The sequence below is a fragment of the Gavia stellata genome, chromosome 6, assembly GCF_030936135.1.
Source record: "Gavia stellata isolate bGavSte3 chromosome 6, bGavSte3.hap2, whole genome shotgun sequence".
Lineage (NCBI taxonomy): Eukaryota > Metazoa > Chordata > Aves > Gaviiformes > Gaviidae > Gavia > Gavia stellata.
In genome coordinates, this window is record NC_082599.1 from 47485185 (window position 1) to 47509681 (window position 24497).

Genomic DNA, 24497 nt, shown 5'->3' on the forward strand with positions numbered 1-24497 from the left:
TTTCATTTTCTTTTTCTGTTAAAATATTTTGTCCTGCAAATAGGGTAACAGGAACTACCTGAGCTTATAAGAGCCTTCAGAATTCATCTGTTACTGAACTCATTCTTAGAATATTAACACTATAGTGAAATGTGTGTCTTCACACATCTGCTGCTATAGCACAAGCTGCCAAACCTCAAAACCAAGGAATGTGTGCTTTGCCTTTAAGTAGTTATTATCTCTATTTTTTTCCTTAAGAATTTTTCTTTGAGAACTTTAATGCTGAGTGACTGTGTTTTGAAGAAACACTCACTGCCTGCAGCATTTCATGCCTGTGCTTTGTTAGGGGTGAATCTGAGTGTGTCCTCTGCCATCCTCAGGACAGAGGTTAAGTATCAAATGACATATTCTTTTTTTGTTTTATCAGTCTCTTTTTGTGACTACAACAATATTTAACAAGCTAAAGCGCTAGTGTAATACTGTAGTTTATCCTTTCATCACTAGGGGGTACTTGTGTATCACAGTTAGTCATTCCTTCTGCGCCTCAAACAGATTGAAGAGCAGATTCCCCCAACTTTCTATCACTTATATGCTAATAGATGACAAAAATACTGGCCCAGGGGAACATGAAAGCTCAAGCAGCATAATGAGATAGAGTCTGGACACTTTCTTCTATTTAAAAATACTGGTTTCTTAAGGTGGTAAAATATACTAGAAGTCACATTCTCAACATTACTTTCAAATAGGAAAATAATCTCTTATGGAACTGTACTGGTTACTGCTTCTGTTATATGTTCCATTGGGAAGTACACATATACTTTCAAATGAAAAATTAGGTGGTTATGTTTCTTACTCTTTAAAAAGAGTAATCTTAATACAGCTCTGAAAGCACTTTGGCACAAAAAAAGGAATTGAGATTTTAGGTCCCAAATGACCTCAGCAGAATTAGAATTCTATTTTTATTGTTTCAGAGATGATCTAGAACATGCTGAGACAAATGTTACATACAGCGTGAACTCAGCCACAGATAGTTTCCTGAAAATTGTTTTAGTCTAAAGCACTGTGAAAGAGCGTAGGAATAAATGATAAGAATACAAATTCCCAAGAAGAGTGTCATCTTGGATATCAATACAGAAGCTGTTCAGGGATATCTTTTTCAATTTTCCATTAGTCCAATGTCCACAGAATGAGTTAATGCCGAAACTAACAATGGTTATAATCTAATTTCATGTATGCTCAGCAAAGCTTTTTGCATGATTTTAGAAACAGTTTTTGGGCATGCCTTGTACTTCCTTACCCCTTAAGGACCTTACCTGTGGTGAGACAAGTTATGCACAGAGTTGCTTCAGCTGGGAGGGAGAGAGGATTATTTGGGGAATGTCTCAAGTTAACAGACTTATTTCACATAAAACTCTCCACATAGAGCTGCTCAGGCCAGCAATGCCTGCCTGTCTTAGAAGTATGTGCCAGCTTCATGCTCATCTCCAGTTCTGTGTATGGATGGGGTCAGGATTACTGACTTTTCATACTAGATCAGAGACATGCAGTGTGATATGGTTGAGTTGCGCACTCCATAAATAATAAGGTTATGAAGCACTACAAGTATAGTAGCATATGTAGGTCCCTTACTCTAAGTCCCTCTTAAGTGTTGCATTGTATGACGCATTCCTTGCCTGTTGCTTTAACTTCCTAATTTGTATTTTTTGTCAATTGTATTTTCTGGTAATTTTTTATGTTCATGGTCACGTGTGATTTCTATAATTTTGCTATCTTTTTATTAGATGACTCTGAAAACCTTTTTCATTTTAATTTTGCATTCCACACTGTCTCAACTAGAAAATGATGTACTGCTGTAAACAGCTGTCAGTTACAGACATAGCTAAACATCTGAATGTCTAAGCCAGGAAAATCCCTAGTCATACAACACATCTTCTTGTGTCAATGAACTCTGTTTTCCTTTAGAAAATGATAGTTGCAAGCCATAGTATATTCTTAAATATGCTTTCATAGGTTCTGCTCACATTCAAGTTTACCAAGCAATAGCTTCTCTGCTTGTATTGCTTGTGTTTTATGTTTTTCCAAAGTATATTATCCACAATGGAGAGGGAGAAAACCAAACCAGTGATTAGTATTCTGGAGTGAGATGGTGCCACCATGGGGTTATTTCAGACTGGCTGTTAGACTTAAGGATCACACTTACCTTATTCTGAGAGATCTGCTTTGTGTAGACATGTGATGAATAAATTTTTTGGGTTTTATAATAATTTCCTAAAAAGAAAAGTCCAAGTTCTTGATTCTAGGTTTATGGCTAGGGAAAGTGACTTTTGTCTTCCATGTTTATATAGAAAGTTATGCCATCCGCTGTACATCTTCTACAAGAGCTTTTGATCCTGTTGGATGATTCTCACCAAGTATGGCAGAGGGTTAAGCATCTCAAAGAAGTTCCTGCAACTTATGTGAAAACAGACAGCAGAGTAGAGAAGAAAATTAATGCCCCTCATAAAGAGAAAGGCCAGAACCTGGGAGACTTTTCTCTATTGAAGAAGTTTCTCATGTGCTAGACAATCTACACAGGAGAGAGATCATCAATTTCCCCCAGTTTTGGAAGAAACTATGGTCAGAATTTATATCATCTTAGACCCTAAAGTCAGTTAAACACAAGAGACACATTTGTACCAAAGCAAGCTGCTTAATTCCAGTTTACACAGGATAGCTTGGTTTGTGTATTATTTGATATTTTCCCTGCTAGATATTTGGAAATCTTGTTTTGAGCCAGGTACTGTACATTCACTAAAACTGAGATTAAATTGCTTAATGTGACACTGTCTTTCCATTCTAGTGGTCTCTAAAATGACCTCTGGCAAATCTTTATTTCAAATTGCAAACTGATTTAGCTAATGTGTAACTGGAGTCCAAATAAGGATTGGATGCTCCTGCAAATATTTGCTGTGGTTTTTAATATTTTCCAGGGTTTGAACTGAATTTAGGCATGATAGATGGGGATGCATATTACTAGTTGCCCATTAGTGGACTTCCACAAATTTTTAGAGGCTTTGGCTCTTTTAAGTAGAAAAAATGGTAGCTTTAATTTGGGTGAAAGCTACTTCTTTACGTGTTTTTGTTCATTTTCCTCTTTTTCTTTTATAAAGTTGCACCAGTAATGAAGTTGGACCTAAGCGTCATTTTTTTCTTGACATTTGTATAATTTAATGATACTGGCAAAGGATAAACAGTGGTGCTACTCAGTCACTTTTCTAGATCCACGTATGCCCACTGTGGAATACTGTCTATTAAGAATGACGTTTTGCATGCATTTAGCACCTTTGCCATTCTGGGACCTGAAAGCACTTTTCAGAGCTATGAAGTGTTTTTGTCTAGTTTGCAAATGGGCAATAAACAGGGACATCAAACAGTTTGCCTGTGTTTGTGTAGCAAGGCTGCGGAAAATGACTGGGCCACTACAGAAAGCATTCCTTGGTATCTTAATCTTGCTAAATATTAGCAGAACTTTCAGTTATACTGTAGATGCTCGATCCTCATCTAGAGCCTAATATCATGGGGGTCAGTTCTATAATCTGGAAACAAGCTGTTCTGTGTGTGGCAGGAAGGAAGCCTAGCTTCCTGTAGACTTGCATCCTCTGTTCCTTTAACCTAACACAAGAAGCTCTACTTTTTCACCACACATGTTATGACAACATTGCTTTTTCTGGAACGTCCCCTGTTTTCTTTTACTTCCTCTAATCATAGCTCCAGCTTCTCCCTTCCCTCTTGGATCCCTCCAGTATTTGTATTTTCCTTCTGTATTCCCTAATTAGTGGTTGCAAGAGAGACAGGTCAAGCCATGGTGGTCCCTGAGCACATGCACAGGTGAGATGATTGGTATACATATACTGGCCATTTGGCAGCTCAAAGGATGTGTAACTTTTGAGATCCAGGGGCCACTAAAGCTCTTGCACGTCCTACTTAGATCATTTAACAAGGTCATGTTAAGATCTGTGAAATTGCCACCCTTCTTGACAGATTTGGTTGGAACTGGACAGTAACTCCCTAAGTTGAGTAATGATTGCTAGACAGACAATTTTTTCCTTGGTAGACAAGGCTACTAAACTTAGGACAATTGGAAAAATTTGGAAATGCTGGTGGGACAATTACACTATGAATTCTTCTGCAAGTTTCCAGTGTACTTGGTATTTAATATCTACCTTCAGTTCTTTGCTAACATAATACGTAAATGCTTTGAAGCTTATTAGATCTTATTTGATAGGAAATTTAAGTCACACCCATGTGTGATTACGATGCCAATTTTGTTGGCAGTGTATCAGCAGCTCAGTAGTTATCAAGCCAATACTGTCTTATAAAACTCTACTATCTGAATGATTTGCTCAAATGCAATCTGTAATGACTAAGAGAAGGAAGGATTTCAATATTGTGTCTAGGAAACAGTTAATATGAATTTTTGTAAATGAAGTGTCAGTATAGCTTTTAATTTACTGGTATATTCAGACAAAATTTGCTTAAATTTACAAATCACCTTCAAAATGCAGGACATCAGCAGGGTGGTTTTTTCAAATCATCCCCACCCCCCCCCCCCCCGCCCCGATTCTTGGCTAGCATATGATTTTGCAAAAGTCTTTCTCAATTTTTGAGGAGTTTGCTTTGTATACAGAAAGTAGCAGGATTGTATCGGCATTTTCACAGCAAACAGTAATATTCCCGCAGTCACTTCTATCCCAGTCCCCCGAGTAGCTTATCAATTAACCATAGTTACCTGTTATAATTAAAGAAAAAGTCTTTTATAGCAGAGATTTACATTCAGAAGTAATCTTGAAGGACAATGCTATCTCTTAGAGATAATGAATGTCCTAATCAATTGTGCCAAGTGAAGCTGTGGGTTAAGTTTCACTAATTCATAACCATGGATGGGCAAGCAGCTGAAGTACACAGTAGGCAATAGGGACTTCTAGTTCATAAATATTCACAAGGTACTTATATGTCCCTGTGGTGGAAAGCACACGCTGAGAAGCGCCAAACTCCCTGGACTGCTCCTGTGTGTGGTAATTGTGGGGTGTCAGCTCAACTTCTGCGTCTGACTTGCATTATACCATTAATCCAGACTCATGCTATGATTCCTTGGAAACTGTGCACTTAGCTGAATAATTTATCATGTGACTTTCAAATATTTATGACTTCTTATAACAAATGAAATAAAATCTAAAGGTGGAAGAGTTTTGTAACTTACCAATATCCAAGCGACAATCAGCAGATTGCTGTGTCGTCAAATCCCTGCGTTTGCTGCCTGTTTGTGTCTTTGAAGGTATTCTAAGGGAACGGTAATTTGATAATGAATTGATTTAAACGGTAACAAATTACTCTCTGCCGGTTGTCATGTGCATGTTCATCTAATTGTGCTGCTTTCCTTTTTTTCTTCTCCCTAATTTAATAATAAAAACTAGAAATTAAGACTAGAATTCATCAGGTCATTTTAGATTTGTGAACAGATATTAATGATCTCCTTGGAAACTGAACAAAGGTGCATTTCCTGTAGGACCTTCCTGATTGCTGCTTATTTTTAAATAAACTTTTCTTAGTGATCCATCTTTTGCTTGGTTCAGTGCCTCTGCTTCTTCATGTAAGGCTCAGACTACTGTGTATCAGCTGAGCTGCTGTCACTACTAAGGTGTACAGTCATTCTTGGCCCCAAATAAGAGATCATAAGAACATTGACAGAGCGGTCTTTCTGATTCAGTTGGAGCAGTTTAAGAAGTTAGCCTTCATGAGCTTTCCACTTGAGCGGCTCAGCATGACTTTCATATCCTGTGAACAATGCTATGGGAGTCAAGACCTAGCTAAGTGTCAAGGTCCTTGCTGAAACATCTGTAACAGTGGCTGATGCTCATGTCCCTTAGTTTAAGAGTACACCTGGGAATGGAGGTTGCCAGAGAGTGAAAGTGTCAATGTTTTGTTTCAGTTTTGGTAGGCAGTTGCAGCTATGGCCACAATTGTTTCGGGTCATTTCCAGTGCAGGGCAATACTGGTTCAGGGGCCAGTTTGATAGCCCCAGGCTCATTCAGAGTAGTTCTCACTGGAGACTATGTGGGAAGGTGCTTTAGTCCCTACCTTCTGCATCCCTGTCAGTGCCCATCTTTTCCTGCAGCCCAGCATGGCACTGTAGGGCTCCTCACTGGCCTTTGGCACATGGAATTAAGGAGCTGCACACCTCCCTTGCAGTGGGAATGTGACAGTGCTGAAGTACAATACAGGTACAGAAGGCAGAAATTACTGTTAGAGCCCACTATGGCTCTGTGTTCCTCTCTTCAGTAAAGCTACGCTTATATGCAGCTAACACAAAGCTGTGGAAACACACACACACATGCATATTCGTAGAGGGATGCTCTGCTAAAATTTGTAGAACATCGGAATTTATGGGTACAACACACGGGAATTCAAGAAATGGACCATCTCACCCTGGAACAATTTATTTAGATCTCAGTGTATGAAAGTTTGGGAAGTCCCTGTGCTGGATAAGTCTCTAGTGGGGGCTGCAGGATAGCTTGGCATTGGAGCACAGATGTGAGATTTTATACTGCCCATGTTGGTGACAGATTTGGCAATTTAAAGCTAGAGCCATGCTGCAGGCCGTTGTACAAGGAATTCCTTTCTTAGAATTTCTAGTTCCCTCATTTTCAAAAAATGCAAAACCTGATATTCTGTGGGTTCTTTGAAATCAAAGGGTGAGTACTCAGGACATCTGAGGACCTTTTGTTCAGCTGGTGCAACAGGTGCCTGTGAAAATCCTCTGCAGCCATGTCTGATACAACTTTTACATCTGGTCAGTCATCTTTTTGAACTTTGGCAGTATTATTATTGTTTTTTCGTCTTTTTTTTCTTTTACCCTTCTCCTTTTAGTATACCTTTCTTTGACTAAGTAGCCTACTTTTTCATTTTCAGTGGGATTTGTCCATTTCACTGGAGTGTATTCTAACTAGGTTTTTAATTTATGTGAGTGGGAGGCAGAATTCCTTAAAGAAAATATTACATGGGTTTACTCTAAATCTCATCCCCCACAGAGCTGAGCTCCTGGGAACTCAGTGCTGCAGCACCTGCCACGTTGTGATCTTGTGTGCAGGCAGTGAGTGGTGCTGATGGTTAAGTTCATTGTTTTTCAAAATGTTTACAAGCGTTATTTTCAACACTGAGCAGAGAATTGTGCTTAGGGCATTGTTGGTAAATTACTGGTTCTTTGAGGTGCATGGCAGAGACAGAATTTAATGATTTTGTAATTAAGCAAATGCCTTGTGATCACTTCTGTCTCATTCATTTTGTTAAAACTGATGTTTAGTTTTTATGCATTTGTAACCTAGCTTTAGTAAAAAAATGGAGAGGTACAGCATTATTACTTTAGGTCAAACTGTAATCACCTGCCTCTAAGTTACAGTATGTTTTTGCAATATTTGAATATGCCTGTCTATGGTATCTTGTTGCAGTTTACCCTTGTTGGCAAGGTGTTTTGTCATAAGTCCGCTCAAGGATTTCGTAGTTTTCTCCATGCAGAATAAGCCTTCTGGCTCTTTGTTGCATTCAGTACATTGTAATGAGAAAACTGCTGCAGTGAGTGGAATAAATTCTGGATTTGCTGGACAGTCAGTGTATTTTTCCTTCTTTTTATTCTGGTTTTTTTGGTTGTGCTTATGTGACACATTAGTAAGTGTAATTCCTAGTTCACTGTTTCTCTCATATGCATTGTGTGCCCTTCATCTGTTCTAAACTAAATTTTCAATGTTGCTGGGTAGTTGCTTCATTTGTGAATTGCACATGTTTCACTGATTTCTAAGACCACAGTACCATACTCAGGAGGGCTAGAAAGTATTAAAAGATTTTTATCAAACAATAGATGTTATAAACAATTAATGTCCTCAGCATTGCTGGATTCCCTTCACCTTTGATTGTAGACTATTTAGTAATACGCTTTTGTAAAGCTATAAACTGTCCTTTTACCTCTTCCCCTCCCCCCCCCCCTTTTTTTTTTTGTACCATAGATAATTCAATGCGGTTCGGAAATAAACATTGAAGGAGATGCCTACTGGAAAGAGACATGTAGGAAGAGTGAGTTTTCTCATTAAAGTTACAGCAATTAGTATTTAGATTACTTATGGGAATTAGTTCCACTGAGGGGACAATACTGTTGACATAAATATCCTTGCAACATTGAAAGGAACATAATTCTGCTTACAAATATATTTACATTCAGGAAAGAACTAATTACATGAGGAAATGTTTTAGTTGAATTTCTATGGAATGCATTTTTATAGCGATTATTATTGTGTCTGGTTTCCCTTTGCAACTCCTGTTCTTCAAGATTGTCTTTTTTCTGTACATTGATTCATATAGATCAGGTGATATGAGGGTATTTCTTCAAAAATTCTAATTGAAACTAATTTCAAAATTTAAACTAATTCTTGTACAGGGACAATTCTGTTTGGCAGATGCTGTAGCCCAAGGGTGGAAGTTGAAGAAATGTAATATGGCATTTGTGAGATGTTTAGTCATGTTACAATGCTTGAAAACAAAATGCTGCCTCCAAACATTAGTTGTCTAACAGTATCTCCTTTTTCTGAAAGGGAACATTAATTAGCAGAGAACAGTTAATAGTGAAATGTATCGAGCATGTGTAATGAAATCACAATGGAGAAATGCCTGGTTTAAATGATTTGAAGTTTGATGGAATTAAGTCTTCAAAGATACAGAGAATAAACAAATTATTTAGTCTTTGTTGCTTTTCTCTCTCAAATTCCATTTAGGATAGTGGCAGCATGACATTTAATTACATTCTTAAACAAGACTAGGCTGTAGAAAAAGAATGAATGAACAGTAGATGGTGATAATGCAACATGTAGAGATAAAGTATTGCTAAAAAAAAAAGTACATTCACAGCTATTTAGTCTGTACCCCATAATAATTTTTAATAGTTTTCCTGAGTAAGCACAAATTTCTTCAGTTCAATCACAGTCTGTTAGTATTTGATTTAGAGCCGAAACATATGAAGAGACTATAAATGTAATTACATTTTATTTTTTCATCTCAGTCAATGAAAAAAATTCTAGGTTTCAAAACCATGGCTTTAGAGGGAAGGTCTTCCTTTATTAATCAATGCCCACTTTTATTTTGTAATTTTAATCAGTGTAGATGACAACACAAAATGTCCCAAAGAGTTACTAAAAATAAATATATTTGAATACCTAAATAAATAATAATAATGGATGCTTTTGTGCAGTAGTAATATGGCTTGTTCAGTTCTGTGGAGGATAACACAAGTACTCTGCATTACTTTATAATTATAGATTTTTTTTTTTCCTCCCAACGTTGGCACATATGGTTGACCAAAAATAATTTGAAGTATGCCCCTTTGTATATACGAGATTTTGCTCAGTGCAGAAGAAAATTATATAAGCTGTATTCCTTGAAGCTACTTTATTTGAACAGTGTTCTCTTTCATGATCTTGTCCCAGAAAATATATTCTCATTGCTTTGGGATACTAATTAGGAACTGTTGATTTTCAAATACCCATAAACTGTTTACATTGTGAGCTGAACTGTTCAGTGTTAGTGCATATGTTAGAGCATTTGAAAATTAGGCATCTTGAAAAATGTTTGTAGGTGGTGTAATTGTGACTTGCTGATGGAAATGAAAAGTGAATCATCCATTTCACTTGTAAATTTATGAAATCTCATCACCATTCAAAGATATTTAAGCGTTGTTAAATTCTTTAAAGTGCTTATTCAGAAAATGAAGTTATATTTAATCCATCTACGGATATTACAGTGCTCATATAGTGATCGAATTCTTAGTGGCTAACTTAGGGACTAGTTCTCGATGTTTGTGAATGTTTGTGATCAGCATGAATAAGCTATTTTGGAGGATAGTAAAAACCAATCATTGACGACTGTTATGGCTTTACTAATAAATCGTTAGTGTCCATGGGGATGACAAAAGAAGCCCAGCATTTGATTTAAGGAGTTGTGCAGCAATACTTATGTTTGAAATGGGTTTATTGCTCAAGTAATAAATCAGTAACGGCCATGGGAATGGTAAAAGGAGGCCAACATTTGATTTAAGAAGTTGTGTAGTAATACTTAGGCTTGAAATGTTTTGGCTAATGAGTAAACATACATATGTAAGTAGGAATAACAAACAAGCACTCATCATTTGTTTTTCATTGGAAGTGTGGTAATCTTGATTTTTCCCACAGAAATCAAGTGCTCTTAATTTGCTGTGAGTGTTTCTTTCCTTAACTAAAACCAAGTATTTGTTCTAGGTAGGACTGATTTGTGTATGCTGACTTTTTGAATTTCGTGGTCTCACCAGCTCCTTATTTCCCTGATAGAAGAATGTCTTTAAATTATCTGAGCATGCAGATAATGGAACTCCAAATACAATGGATAAAATGTAAAGAATGATTATCTGAATTTTTGATATTAAGCTGTAAACTGCAGGAAAGCCAGTCACTGACACCAGGCAGAGAAATCTCTTAAAATTATTAGTAATAGGGTAGCTGTATGTATGATGGGTAAGGATGAGATGAACATTACAATGGAACTAGAAGACCAACCTAAGTGAGGGATGTAGATTCCAGGCAATAGGGTGCCATATAAAATCAGTAGAGTATCTTAATTGCAAATAAACGCTGGATGTGCAAAAGTGCAAACATGAGAGGTCTGAAAGGAAACGTGAGGAAACTGTTAACACCTGACAGCGGGCAAGTAACTTTACATGAGGGGTACCTCGTGCACAGTAGAATGTCAAATCAAAGGGATCATGTAATATCCAGATGTAAACTGTACAGAAAGGATAGTTTAAGTTGGGGATAGGCAGGACTATGTATCAAAAAATAGATTCCAGTAATATAATATGTTCAGTGTGGAAGTTAACAGAAATCTAGAATTATGATTTTAGAACTATGCTGTTGGCTGTAACATGCGAATCTCATCAACTGTGCAATATTCTAGAAAGCAACTGACTGAGAAGCAGTAATGGTGGGTGACTTCATCTTGTCTGTATGCAGATGGTGTCCCTGTTACTGAATTTCCCAAACAGTTTTAGTATTGTGGAAGCTGTTGTGCAGACAGGGCTTGTGCGTGAGTGTTGTTTTCTCTTCATTTTGGTCCCCATTTGTAGTACCATACTTTCTCTGTTTGCCTTATGATAAATAGAATTTAAGTCACCATTAATTAGACAGGCAGTCCTTTTAATTTTATTGTTTATGACCAATTTCAGATCCAATTACAGAGCTGGTACGGGGTGATACATTCTTACAGAATTGCAATACAATTGTGCTTGTACCGAGGAGTTACCAGGGTGAAGAGGTAGTCCTACAAAGGTCAGAGTGGATAGAAATACAATACCCGGTTATGGGTTACACCGCAACTCTCCATATTGATGACTCGGAAATATAAACTGTATGGAATGATAAGTTCCCAGCTTTGCACACTGGTTACCTGCTAGCGGGTCTTGCTAATCACAGGCTGCAATTAACTGAACAACTACCTGTGTAAAATGAACTTTCTGTTTAATTAAAACTTCAAATTTTGATCATATATTCCTAGAGCACACCTACCCACCTTTTCTGTGGTATTTTCAGACCTATTTATTCTTGACATTAAGAGTTACATTTCTTTTACTTCATTATCAACAAGCAAATGTTCCTGGTCAATAATTCATATTGCAGTTTACTCAATAAATGGAGTGTGTTTTGAGAAAGGCTGTCTTTTAAGAATTGCGTCTGATCCAATAAACCAAATTATATAATAATAAAGCGTGTCATCAATGTAAACAAATACCAGATGGGTTGTAAAACATTTAATTTTAGATCAGTGCAAATAGACTGAGATAAACACTGGTGTGGCATATTGTCAGTCACTAGTAAAGCTCAGAAAGGGATTCCCACTGTGTGTCTGTATCCTGGAAGATTCCACCTTCATGCTTGTTTTTCTCTTGTTTTAAGTCTTGCTCTGTTTATCCCCATTTGCTCCACGTTATTGCACTTTCAGACACGGTGTGCTGGCCTGGCTGCATTTCAAAACGTGACAAAGCAAACCAGCAAGGTTTTGCTGATGATAGCCAGAGCTTGTTCCCGGGGAAGGTCTGTGAGCCTGCCAAGGTGTGGGCACTGCGGAGGCAGGGCAGCTGCTTTCCGTATTGTGGGGAGTGGGCTTATTTCTTATGTTATTTTCCCACCCTGAGGGGATGGATGCTGTTACCTGTACCAGATCCAGCTTCCTCCAGGATGAATGTAAACAGTGATAGCCAGCGCTTTTTACTCTTGAGATGCAAATGCTTTCACTACAGGACTCTTCCAGTTATGGTCGGTTCAAGACCAAGTTCAAAGTGTCTTTGCGCTATTAAATTGCAAGGCTAGGGTTTTTTCCCCCCACATAGGTTCTATGATTCTATGATCTGCTTATGTGCCTATATTCTAAATTAAGTGGAATTTATAATAATAAATAAATTTAAATTAGTACATCTCTTTAGCATTATAACAAAAGGGGTAGTTTTAAGTATTTCTTTAGCATTATAACAAAAGGGGTAGTTTTAAGTATTGTATTTGGAGGGCATCCACACATTTTAGTGGTTTTATCTTTTTTTGGTATGTGCCACCTAAATCTATTATTTCTTAGTTCATGCAATAAATCTGTGATTTCTTAGTTTTGGACCTTTTAAGTCCTGCTTAATACTTGAGCCTAAGTGGCAGCAAATATAGGGGCAGTTTTTATGAAGAAAAACCTTGACTTTCAGATGGACCTGTATACTCCAGATAGAGTCTTGACAAAATCTTAACAGGAGAGTCTGTTATTCTCAATATCCATAATAAACGTTCATGTCACATGCTTCAAAAAGTTTGTTTAAAATACTTTGTGTTACCTAACTATATGTTCAATGCTTGCAGATTTTCAGCAGATGATACACAAGTACAATGGCTGAATTATGAGCAGTGATAACTTACTCTGTATTATAAGCCAACCTTAAAATGCAGGTTGGATCATATAAACAGAAACACTTTGTCTCCTTTGAAGTGTAGAGCTGGATTCTCTTGGTAGAGGGGGAAATGCAGTCAGGATTGTTTCGCTGAGAAAAGTTCGTTGTTTTCTTATGGTTACTAACCTTTTCCTTTTTTTGATAGGCAGAAAGACTATCAGCTTATGGATCTATCAGCCTATTTGACATAACTCAGATTTGGCATCCCTGGTGATCTTAGGAGTCCTGTAAATCACAGGAAGTCCCCATTTTAGTTGCCCATTAGGGTAGAAGTTACCTGTATAAATACAGAAATGGGGTAGAGTGAACTTAAGCACTCCAACTGCTTTCTGTATTGAAAAGTATAGTTAATTTACATAGATGAAATTCTGACTGAAGCCTTTTAGCTTCATTGTTTTTCTTCTAAAGTTACCAGAAAAGAGACACTTTTAACCTGGAGACTAGTCTTCATTTTCTCTGTGAGACTTCTGAGACCCTGACATAACTTCTTTGTCAATACTTAATGTAGAGTTTTTAAAATTTGTATTTTTCATTTTTAAGCACATTTACTAAAGTAGACATAAAAAGCTTTGCAGAAAATGCAAAGTCTGGTTGTCATCTTAAACTCAGTAAAATCAAACCTTATCTAAATACAGAAACAGTACACACATATACCAGTGGCATGCAGATATGCTTAATCTTGATTGCATCACAAAAGTTTTCTTTCTAGATGCAAATGACTTCCAGTTCTGGATATGAATTAACATCATGTTGCAGAAAACAAATACCTTATTTAAAAAAGTACATTTTACTGATTTGTTCTTCTGGGAATGAATTTTAATAAGAAAAACACCTGCTGTCTTGTCTGACAGCTGACGACAGCATCAAAATCACTGAGTGACTAAGATGACAAGTTATCCCTACACATCAACACATCAGGCTTTTATTGCTGTCTTGGGTATACAAGAAACTTGTATTAAGCGGTGTTTAAAAAGGACTCTTTCTGTTTGTCAGTCCTGTGACACAATCTATATGAAGGAAGGAATAATGTCCCTAGGTCAACTGAAGATGAGAAGATTGCAGTAGGTATTACCTGTCTTTGTAGTATGAAGCTTGTCTGTAGAGATGCAGACAAATCAAATGGCACGTTTTTTTCATCACACTGCCAGATGGGGGATTAGGTAAGTTTATGTAAAAATTCATGCATTGTTAGTCAGAAACTGATGGTTGAGATTTAGGAAGACATTTTCTTATGAAGAAGTACAGCTTTTTTTTTTTTCCTGAAATCAAGTGAATTACTGTGGTTTGATCGCTGTCGTGTTTAACTACTGTGACTTTACAACCATGCAGTATTGAGTGGGAAATTACTAAAAGCACTGTGAAGACATACCTTCAGTGTGGAACTTAACTTACCTTCCATGTATTCAAAAGTTACTGGAAATTCATCACTGTTTCAGTAAAATACCATGATATTCTCCAATAGCCTCAAACGGTTCCTTCAGACACAGACCAATGATTCATTCTTCAGCAGCTGGTAAAGTAGATGGAAATGACATGCCTTTGTGTGATGTATGCCTTTTTAAAAAATTTAGCCAGGAAGATCCCAGCAAAGTATCCTTCCTCATAGTGTCCTGAACTAAAGGGCTTTTTCCAGGACAAGTTGTCCATAAACTCCCCAACCCCAGTTACCATGTAGACCTAAGTCCAAATCACAAATTCTGCTATGGCACATTTGCATGTTAACATTCAAGAATATGAAAAATCCCTTTAATTCTTCAGCCTTAGGGGGTTTAGGGCCTCCCAAAACAAATTTAGAGTTCTTTGAAACAGTAGAATTAGGTTTCAGCCAGAAATCCAGATTTGCACTTTCCACTTCAGTGTTCAGGTGAAGGGCAGGCTGATCTTTAGAAAAAAAATTGGTGTCCTGATTTTATCACCAGAAAAACAGTCACAGAAATACTACACTCTGTGTGTTTTTTTTTCTTATGCCTCCATGGAGAGACTTTGTCAGAAGCAGCAAAACCAAACTATTTCTTGCTACTCCTTATTTCATGTATGATTCTTGAGCATATGCTCTGAGTGGGTTTGAAATCACTTAGATTTGATTTTTTTATTTATGTTTATTATTATACACTAATCCATAGCACTGAAAACATGTCATGAAGAAAACAGTGCAGTAGGGAGTTGGTGGGAAAAATACTTCAAAATAGTATTTTTAAAATGTTGCTTAATCTCTATGGTAACTAGCATATTTATTTGCATTTTAATGTATTCTCTTTGTTCACCCATATTTACCTCATCATATCATGTTGCCAAGTACTTGGTTAATGTTATTATTTTGCATTTGAAGAAATTATGATGGGTTTTTAAATATTATGTTATTTTCTAGTTTTCTATTTTTATTAATATGAAGATTTCTTCTTTTCCTCTAGAAAAGTTCTAAAGGAAATCTCTGTTGGAGACCTAAAGCCTAATGAAACAGTTGAAGCAAATCTGGAAGCACAACTACTCTCCAAATTAGACCATCCAGCCATTGTCAAATTTTATGCAAGCTTTGTGGAGCAAGATAGTTTCTGCATTATCACTGAATACTGTGAGGTGAGACTTGTAGATTATTTTGAAGAAATTTGACAGAATGTGTGTATTAAAATAGGGTCTTAAAAGAAATCTAGCCCAGTTTTCTTCAATGTTTTAGTCTGAATTTCACTCTTATTTCTTACTTGTGGTATCACCTGCTACTTGTTACGCATATTTCAAATAAGCAATGTTACCTGCTCACGTGAGAATTGTGGCTCATAGACAAACAAACCAGAGAAGAGGAAATTTTAAACGCAAGTTCATTTAATTCACTATAATCAGTATTACAAGAAAGAATTAAATGCAGACACATTTCTACATCTGTGGGTGAACTCAGAAAGTTTTACCACATATGTACTACTGATAGGTAGGAGAGGATGAAAGTGGGAGTACAGGGGCACAGTATGAAATCTGATGTAAATGAAGCTTTGAAGTAAGTGTTTAAACATATTTAAGCCATCTTTTAAAGAGTTTATATGAAACAAGTGCCTACTTTGTATTAAATAATGTTATACATACAGTGATCTTTTCATGCAACTGTGAAGCAGACTTCTCAGTTGTGCTCCTCTAGACATTTGAAATGCTTTGGAAGCTAATGACCCTGGACTACTGGGTTACCTGTCCACCAGTCAGACTTGTATTAACTAATCACATTTCTTCAAGCATTCAGCTTTGGTGTGAGTAATTAAAGAAGTACTATTCCTACCAGTCATTGCTTCCTTAGAAGCTTTCTTTGATGACAGTTAAAAGCCTATTTATTGCTGGGATTTTTAAGAATGAAATCTGAAATGTTCAATTCTGTTATGCAATCTGAATATTTGTTCACATGTTATTTTAACACCCATGCAGAAGCTTTTTGCGTCATTATCTGAATGTCTGACAGCTGCGGCTTGATGGAAAGTTGGTATTGCCAACTCTCTGTGGAAACACAGAGCTCAGAACTGAAGGATTATTCTAACGGCCCGGATATTCCCACACACTAAGATTCGATTCATTTTCTCTCTAGTAGTGGTAGAAAGTTGCCCAACACCAGATCAGTTAAACCTGTAGGAATATAGGAGCCTCTTTCAGCAGAATTATAGAGCTGGATTAGGGGCTTTGGTCCACTGCTTTTTTCTTTTTTTTTTTCTTTTTTTTTTTTTTTAATCTGGAATAAAGTTATAGGTGAATAAAAAAAGAGCGTGATAACAATCACCATAGCAATCACAAGCTGCTGCAGCACCCCTTGGAAATTTTTTTATTCAGGCAGTGTAAACTACCCTGCGTGAAAACATTTCGGTGCAAAGTTACCCTAGGATCCAGGTGCCATGTACTCAAACACATGAGAATGTATTAGAGCAAGGCAAATAAAGGAGGAGGAAATGGATACATTGGCTATGCATCTGAATCTTTTCAGTTTTGAGTCCGCTAGGTCAGGCCAGAATGACAGTGGATCCACTAGGCTGTGCTTCCAACTCTTTCCGAAAAGGATGTACTATGTGGTATCATCGCATTTAAGCAATTATGATGTATTTAATCAAATGTTCAGACAAGGAAAGTACAAAGCAAGGTTTTGCATAGTGCTATGAAGTTTCTTCTCTATTTTAGTGGGAGTATTTCCTGAAGGTATACTTTCGTATTTACTTATCTATAACCTGCCTTTGTATGTGGTGGGATTTGGATCTTTTTACCTAAAAGATGCCTGTTTAAATCGCACATAAATTGAGAATGAGGAAAATGTATTGCTACCTGCTTCTTGTTTGGAAGGCTAGTACATTCAGTTTCTCGTGCATTGAATAATTACCAGACTGGCAGTAATTGGTACTCTTGGGCAGACTCAAAGAATAAACATTAAGTTGGCATGGAAACAGAACTACCCTCTGAGCCTTATTCTGTTTTCTCCAAAGTACTGTGACTTATTCATTAGCTACAGTACTTTGTTCATTCTTGAATGAGTAGCATAGAATGAACCTACAATGCAGCTGCCCCATGCTATACCTGTCCTGTGAACAAAAGAACATTGGTCTCCATTGCTCAGTGCGACATCTTTTATTATAACTGAATTCAATCAAAATTATAGAAAAGAAGTATATGTGTTCTGTTTTGATCTTCTTGTTGAGCTCCTTTGGAAGATTTCCTGAATCAAAATCTTAAGGGCAATATAAACATTGTCAGATAAGTCAGATTTCAAACAAAAATGCCTTCGTGATCTTTGGATTTCATTTTGTAACATAAATTGGACTTCAGTAAAATACAGTTTTTACAACGAAGTTACTTTAAAAGTTGCATCATTTTAATACATCATAAACCAGAACTAGTTGTACTTTCCCCCAAACAATTATTTCTGTCTCTTCACTGTGGTCTTGGCTGTGATATGAGTATAGATACTCTAAGGAAATTTGAACAAAAGGAAAATAACTAAAGCAATCAGTGCCTGTTCACATTATCAGCTCTACATGCTAAGCTGTTTTAAATAAGATACTGTGTATTTGATACTCTTGACATTTAAATAGAAACTGCAGCTTGGAAACTCCCTATGTACTTAATTTGTTAAATTTCTTATGAACTTCGTTATACTGACCTTCCAAAATGCAAAACTGGGTTAACAAACTTCTTCAGAGTTTCATGGCAGCAGTATTTCAGCAAATCTTTTATGATGTGTTTTTGTTTTCCTTTTTTAGACACAAAATCAAGGTTAAATTATTTGTAGGACATTGAAACCTGTCTTCTCTGCTTGAGCGTAAAAATCCATGCAGTTACTTGAGGGCACATGTAGTACTTTATTCAACTGCTTTTGTTCTCCTTAGACCTTTTGAAGGAAATGTCCCCCAACTTAAGAGAGTACCCACCAGCCTAACTCTGTAGGTCCTACGCTTCTTTTCTTTCCGTTTTTCATGGCAATGTGTGACTGGGACAAGGAGAAATGGCAATTGAAGCCTGCTGCGCTTCATCTATCCTCACCTGGATAGTACATAGTCTCTTGTGGCCAGTAGCCAGCTGACACATGTTTGAACAGCCCCAGAGTCTTGGGCTGTTGCTACAGTTGGCGCTGGATGGTCTGGGGCAGCCATCTGGAATAGGTGAGTCATTATTTTCGAGGTGCGTGAGTAGGCTCCGGCAGCCCATCTGGTTGCTATGCAGCACAGTACCCAGCAACATTTTTTCTTTCCTTCCTCTGCTCTGCTGCAAGCAACCAGGGGGAAGCTGTTGAACATTTGGAGTTGCAAAGGGGGAGCAGCTGCTAAGAGCTCCAAGTTCCCAGAAGAGCTTCTCTATGGACTGCAGCGGGGAGGCAGATGGAGAGCTGAAGCCATATTCCCCTCCCTAGTGAATGACATGATTCAGACATTTCAAGTAAAAATTGCAGGACATTGTCAGGGAACACATTTTTCATATATGACAAAACATGTTTTCTTTTTTTTAACGCACCCTTGAATTTTGTAACTTAGAACCTCAGGGACCACAGAAATTACTGTAAATTCATGTCAAAGTACAGGACAGGAATGTATGGATCTTCAAGGACAGAACCTCCTTATTTTGTAGCAGCAGTATGAAGCACTGTGGTGTGGGGAACAGAAAAACAAGAAATGCTGAAGAGATAAAATGTTGAGAGTCAACAGTGCAGAGGAGGGAAGGGTTGATGATGGGAAATGGTGGTACAGGCACAGTTGTACAGGTTAAACTATTTTCTTGTATATGGCACATAAAACTTCTCATTTTATGCAGAACCTATAATGCAAAAGTAATGATTTATGGAGAATAAGCTGTCCTGATCTAAGTTACTTAGTCACTAGAGTACAATGAGACTCACAGTACCTTTGCTCTGGGATTAGTTACCTCAACACAGTGCTTGCCACTAATGTGTATTCTTGTAGACAAAATCCATTTATTTTATAAACTGGATAAACAACCATCTGACAACCATCTGCCTATTTTTTAGCAAGAAGAACAGTTTTCATATAAGTCTCCTCAAAAAAACTCTTTTATCATGCTGCTATTCAACTGATTTTTCCAAATGTCTGACTTAGAGTTTTCAAGTAGTCTTTTTTCTGTATGTAATTTGTGGTTTATTTTCACTGCCTACTGTGTGTCATATTGCTCCATTTCTAGTGTTACTTCAAGATCAATTGTCGTTTTAATGAAGTATTTACAGTAACACATGCTTACAGATTCTTGAAGCTTTAATTCTGCTTTGTTTCTGGCAAAAGTGGGTTTGGAAGAGGGACAAAGTATCATAATTAAAGAGACTGTATTTTAATTCTTAAAAGAACAGCATGGTTTCTTTGCTGACATGGTTAATTCAGCATAATAAATGAGAGTGACTCTTGACTGTGCAATGTTTGACTTAAGTGGAAATGCTTTTCCCAAATTTATAAACTTATTTGAACCTATTGAGGCAGATTAATTTTACTTGATTTAGGTGTTCACTTATTAGCCAATCAATGTAGGCCCTCATCATAAACCTTTGCAGAGAAACAGCATTTCTACGACATGATCCATCCCTTCCTTAGGTAGACAGCTAGATGGCAGAGGTAATTGCATTATACAGGTGCCTGTTCCTTTGTGTTAACTATAAAGGGAGTTAGAGGTGACCAGCTTAGACGCACATGTCTAAAGTTGGGTGACATGAAGTGAGAACAGTTGAAAAACTTTGATGATATTTTGTAACACTAAGAGAAAACTGACCTACTTTCCCTATGCAGCCAGACTGCTTGATCTCATTTTGATCCTCAGTTGTGTATGCTTTTGGTGGTGGGAGACTTCAGAATTCATGTGCAAGCGTTAACTTTACAGACTGTGTGGTAGGAAGCCTGAAGGTCTAAGAAAGTGGAATCCTGTACTTTGATGAAGGATAAGACATTTTAAAAACTTACTTTAAATGTACAAATGTGTTGTGATATTTTTCAGGGTGGAGATCTAGACTTTAAAATTCAAGAGTACAAAGAATCTGGGAAGATATTCACTCAAAGACAAATAACAGACTGGTTTATACAGCTGTTACTCGGAGTCAACTATATGCATGAAAGGTACAATCATTTAATATGAGAGCATTTAGCTCTGGAGGGGAGTGAGTAGACTTACTGACTAGTTGTAGATATTCAAACAGAAACGAAACCATATGGATTGTCCTGTATTCGTATAAAGTCCTGTTCACCAAACTGCTGTAGTAGGTGTCGTATACCTAAAGTGTAATTAATTATCTATCCTGCAAGAATATTGTGTTATTATATCTTTTAGCGTGCAGTGGTAGATGTCTCTCAGCAGTAGACACACTTTTTCTAAGAGCCAAGTGCAAAATATAGTACAACAGAAATAGTTCAATATTGTTAGAAGAAAATGGATTATAAGGTTAAAACAAAATCAGCTTTTTCAAGGGGAGTCAACAAGGATCTCTTGCAGATATTTAATGTGAAGAATCCAATGCATATGCTTGATATACTACCACTAAAATCAGTGAAGTTACATACATACATTCTTTGAAAACAGGTATTACTTTTAACAGCACATTAAAGATTAACTTAAAAAATTACTGCAGGTCATCCAGACAGTGATGTGTGGAGATCACACTTGGTTTGAGCAGGGGTAGATACAGGTGAATACCTACCTGGTCATCTCCATGGGTGTAGTTCTTGCCTGCAATGGGATTTAGGCAGGCTGACTTCAGTGGTTTAAACAGTTCCCTCGTTGCCAGTGTACTGGACATGTGCATGAGCCCTGTCTGGTCCCCTTCCCATGTCATCCAGTGCTGTCACCTTTGGGGTAGGTGGGACTATTTAGCATAGTATGAGGGAGACAGAGTGCTGTGCTGAGCCAGGAGCAGAAGATCCAGCACGCTGCCGCCTGCATCAAGAGCTGGAGGAATGGCAGAGCAAATGGGAATACCAGGCCCCTTTCCTAGCAGCTTTTCAGAAACAGCGAGCCAGCCAAAGTTAACCTGGCTTTCAGCATCTTCTTCTTTTCTTCGTCTCCTCCCCGTTGCTTTTGCCTGTTGACAGCTCTGAAATGTCATGTTAATGAACAAGACAGAGAATCCTTTCTAAAGACCATTGTAGCCCAAAAGTCCAAGATTTTTCATCCTGCCAAGCTGAACTATTTGGACTATTATTCCTATCGAACTTTTAGACTAAGAATGTCATTGCTGCAATGACTGTCTTAGCAGAGCTGAGGATGTTTGTAATCAACTGCATGTTTTGGGGAGAGGAGATAATCTGCCTAAAATAATGGCCTAAATTATTAATACAGCAGGGAGGAGATGATGTTTATGTTTGAAGAGTAGGTTACACCCAGAACCTGGAGATGAGAATTCAGGTTTTTTCAAGCCAAATGTAAACTGGAATTCATAGTCTTCTATCCTGTGTGAGTGCTCAGAAAACAAGATTATTATGCACTGGGTTGAAGGTAAAAGCACCAAATTGATACAGCTGTTTCAAATATCTTTCACAGCAGGGCTTAGGCCAAATTTGATGCCTGAACTTGAGTTGCAACAGAGTAGTAGGTAGAGATAGTCACCTGTCACCAAGAACAACCATTTCTGAGTTGACCTGAAGTTAAGTATGTGGGATACGTTTGACCTAAACTGATAGATGCCTAATGAGTTTTTGCACCTACAGTGTCAGACTGTAGAGGGAAAAGGGCAGAGTGAATTGCTATCCAGGATGCAAGAGCATTTTTGTTCCTAAATACCAATTTATCCGGGGCTTGTACATGAAGTGCCGCCCCCACAGACTGCAATGATGGGAGCACAGCGAAGGGAGCTCTCTTGGGATGCTGTGCTCTTCAGCATTCACCTCAGGCTAAAAGGACAGAGGGAGATGGAAATAAAAGTCCTGACCGTTTAACTAAACTAGCAGTGTGGGGTTTGGGTTTTTTTTTTTCCCTTCTCGAACTCCAATTTAACAATTTATCATTAAAACTTTTGGTAATCTGGAATGTCCACTTTTGGTGAAATCCTTTCTTTAATGTATATTTTTAGAGGATGCATTGTGCAGACTAATGCAGAATAATAATAACATTGCATTGTAGGTCCCTTCCAACTGAACTATTCTATTCTATTGTGTAAGTTATTCTTTTTGTCTTTCTTTTTTTCTATTTCCTCATGGCTCTTTTATCTTTTGTTTTCCCATATGTTCCTTTTGTCTACTCTTCTATTTTTCTCATCTTCTACTTGTTCTCAAATAAATCTTTAAAAAAAAAATCTTATAAATAAACTTTCTTTGGTAAATATGTATATTAAATTGTTTGGTTTCCTGAAAAGTCGTTTAATTCTCCAGTGAAAGCAGCAATTTGATTTTGCAAGCAGCATTTCATTTTCTCTCTTTGAGTCATAGCTATTTAATAGCACCTCTCCAGACACACGCAAATGACTTGACAGTTTTATTTTTATTTGCATTTCCTGTATTGTATTATGTGTTATTTGACTGTATGCACATTAGAAAATAAAATCTTTATCTTATTAGAGTCAAACAATAGCTCAAATGGAAAAGGTTAGGCTTAAAAGAATTTAAAAGTACTTACAGAAATTAATTTGAATTACTGAAACATAATAACAGCCCTCTGTTTATGTATAGAGGAGTAATACATGATTTCTTCTCTACTGATATGGAAAAAAGCTGTAATATATGTTTGAACTATTTTCTAATGCAAAGAAAACTTTTCCCTAGAGTTAGAAGTTTGAAGTGTTCACTACCTCTGGGTTGGACTTCCTCCTGCCATTCCTTAGAAAATCCAGCTGCTGTGGATGGGAGTTTTTATTCCAGAGCAGCAAAACTTATTATTGCTGGTTTTAGATATAGACTATTGACTTGGTTGTGCTTCTTGCACAGCTTTAGTTGAACTTCTGCACTTTTTGAAAACTCTAATGCTGGAAACTTATTATAAAACAGGACTTTTTCGCTGCCTCAGATTGTTTTTCTTTTCCTGTGATAATAAAGATTATACAGATTAGATATTCCTGTCTTTTACTTATGCTTCATAAATCCCAAAGGGGGCATGAACATCTTGTGGTCATTATGCTATCTACTGGCTATTTTGCATAATTGGATGGATTTTTAAAATTTTAAACTTGAAAGCTAATTTATCTAGAATTAAATAAATTCAGTCCTCATCTTTCATTGATATAACCAGAGAAAGAAGTAAAGGAGAGGCAACGTAGTTCAGTGGTCTTATCTAGATGGAGACAGTTAGCATGAAACCATCATCCAGTCTCTCTGGCATACTCGTAGCCTGTCGCACATCAGTGCACAAAGTTGATCCCACAGCAATCAGGTAATGAGGCCATTGATTCATTTAACCTCAATTTGAATAAAGCTAACCATTATGTTATCCATCACTTTGCTAATCTTTATGAACAATATGCCAACCCAGAGATTTTTATGAGGTTACCGTTTATGCAAACAAATCTGATGATTCCAATCTACAGGATAGCAGGCTTTGTCCAAGTACTTTATCTGGATTTCACGTTGTCTTCCCTAGTACAGCATTCAGACTTACCCAGGACCTCTTACTGCTCTAAATAGTTCTTCAGATAGAGGAAAGAGAAATTAATTGCTGAGTATTTCACAGCAGTAAACTACTTCAGCTTCCATCAGCTTCACTTGCTGGTATGTTGCAGAGGAACCTTTATTAAAGGAAGCTTCCCACTGCTCAATGCTTCGTGCTGCTTTTTTATGACTGAGACAGCAAGCAGGTACTCTATAGAACATGCGTATGGGTATATTTATAGCCCAAATTTGAAACTATCCTTAAGTGTTAATTTCTACCCAAAATATCAATAACCACTTCACTGACTGTCAAGGTAGATTAAGTTTTGCTGGAGCACAGTTAATTCATGTTACCTTTATAGGTCTGTCTCTTGCTACAACAAAAAGTCACACTCTTTCTTAAACTGGATTTACAGTGCAGGCTCAATATTTATTTCTTACTAGAATTAAAGTAGTTGTTTCACTTAAGGTTT

General features: G+C 37.1%; 1 protein-coding gene across 1 annotated transcript in view; it reads left to right on the forward strand.

The window, feature by feature from the left end:
- Nucleotides 1–24497, forward strand: part of NEK11 (NIMA related kinase 11) — an 87921-nt gene that overhangs the window by 2098 nt on the left and 61326 nt on the right. The window contains exons 2-3 of the mRNA XM_009813487.2: nt 15421–15586; nt 20453–20571. Coding sequence (XP_009811789.2) covers nt 15421–15586; nt 20453–20571 — 285 coding nt within the window. The remainder of the gene's footprint in view (nt 1–15420; nt 15587–20452; nt 20572–24497) is intronic.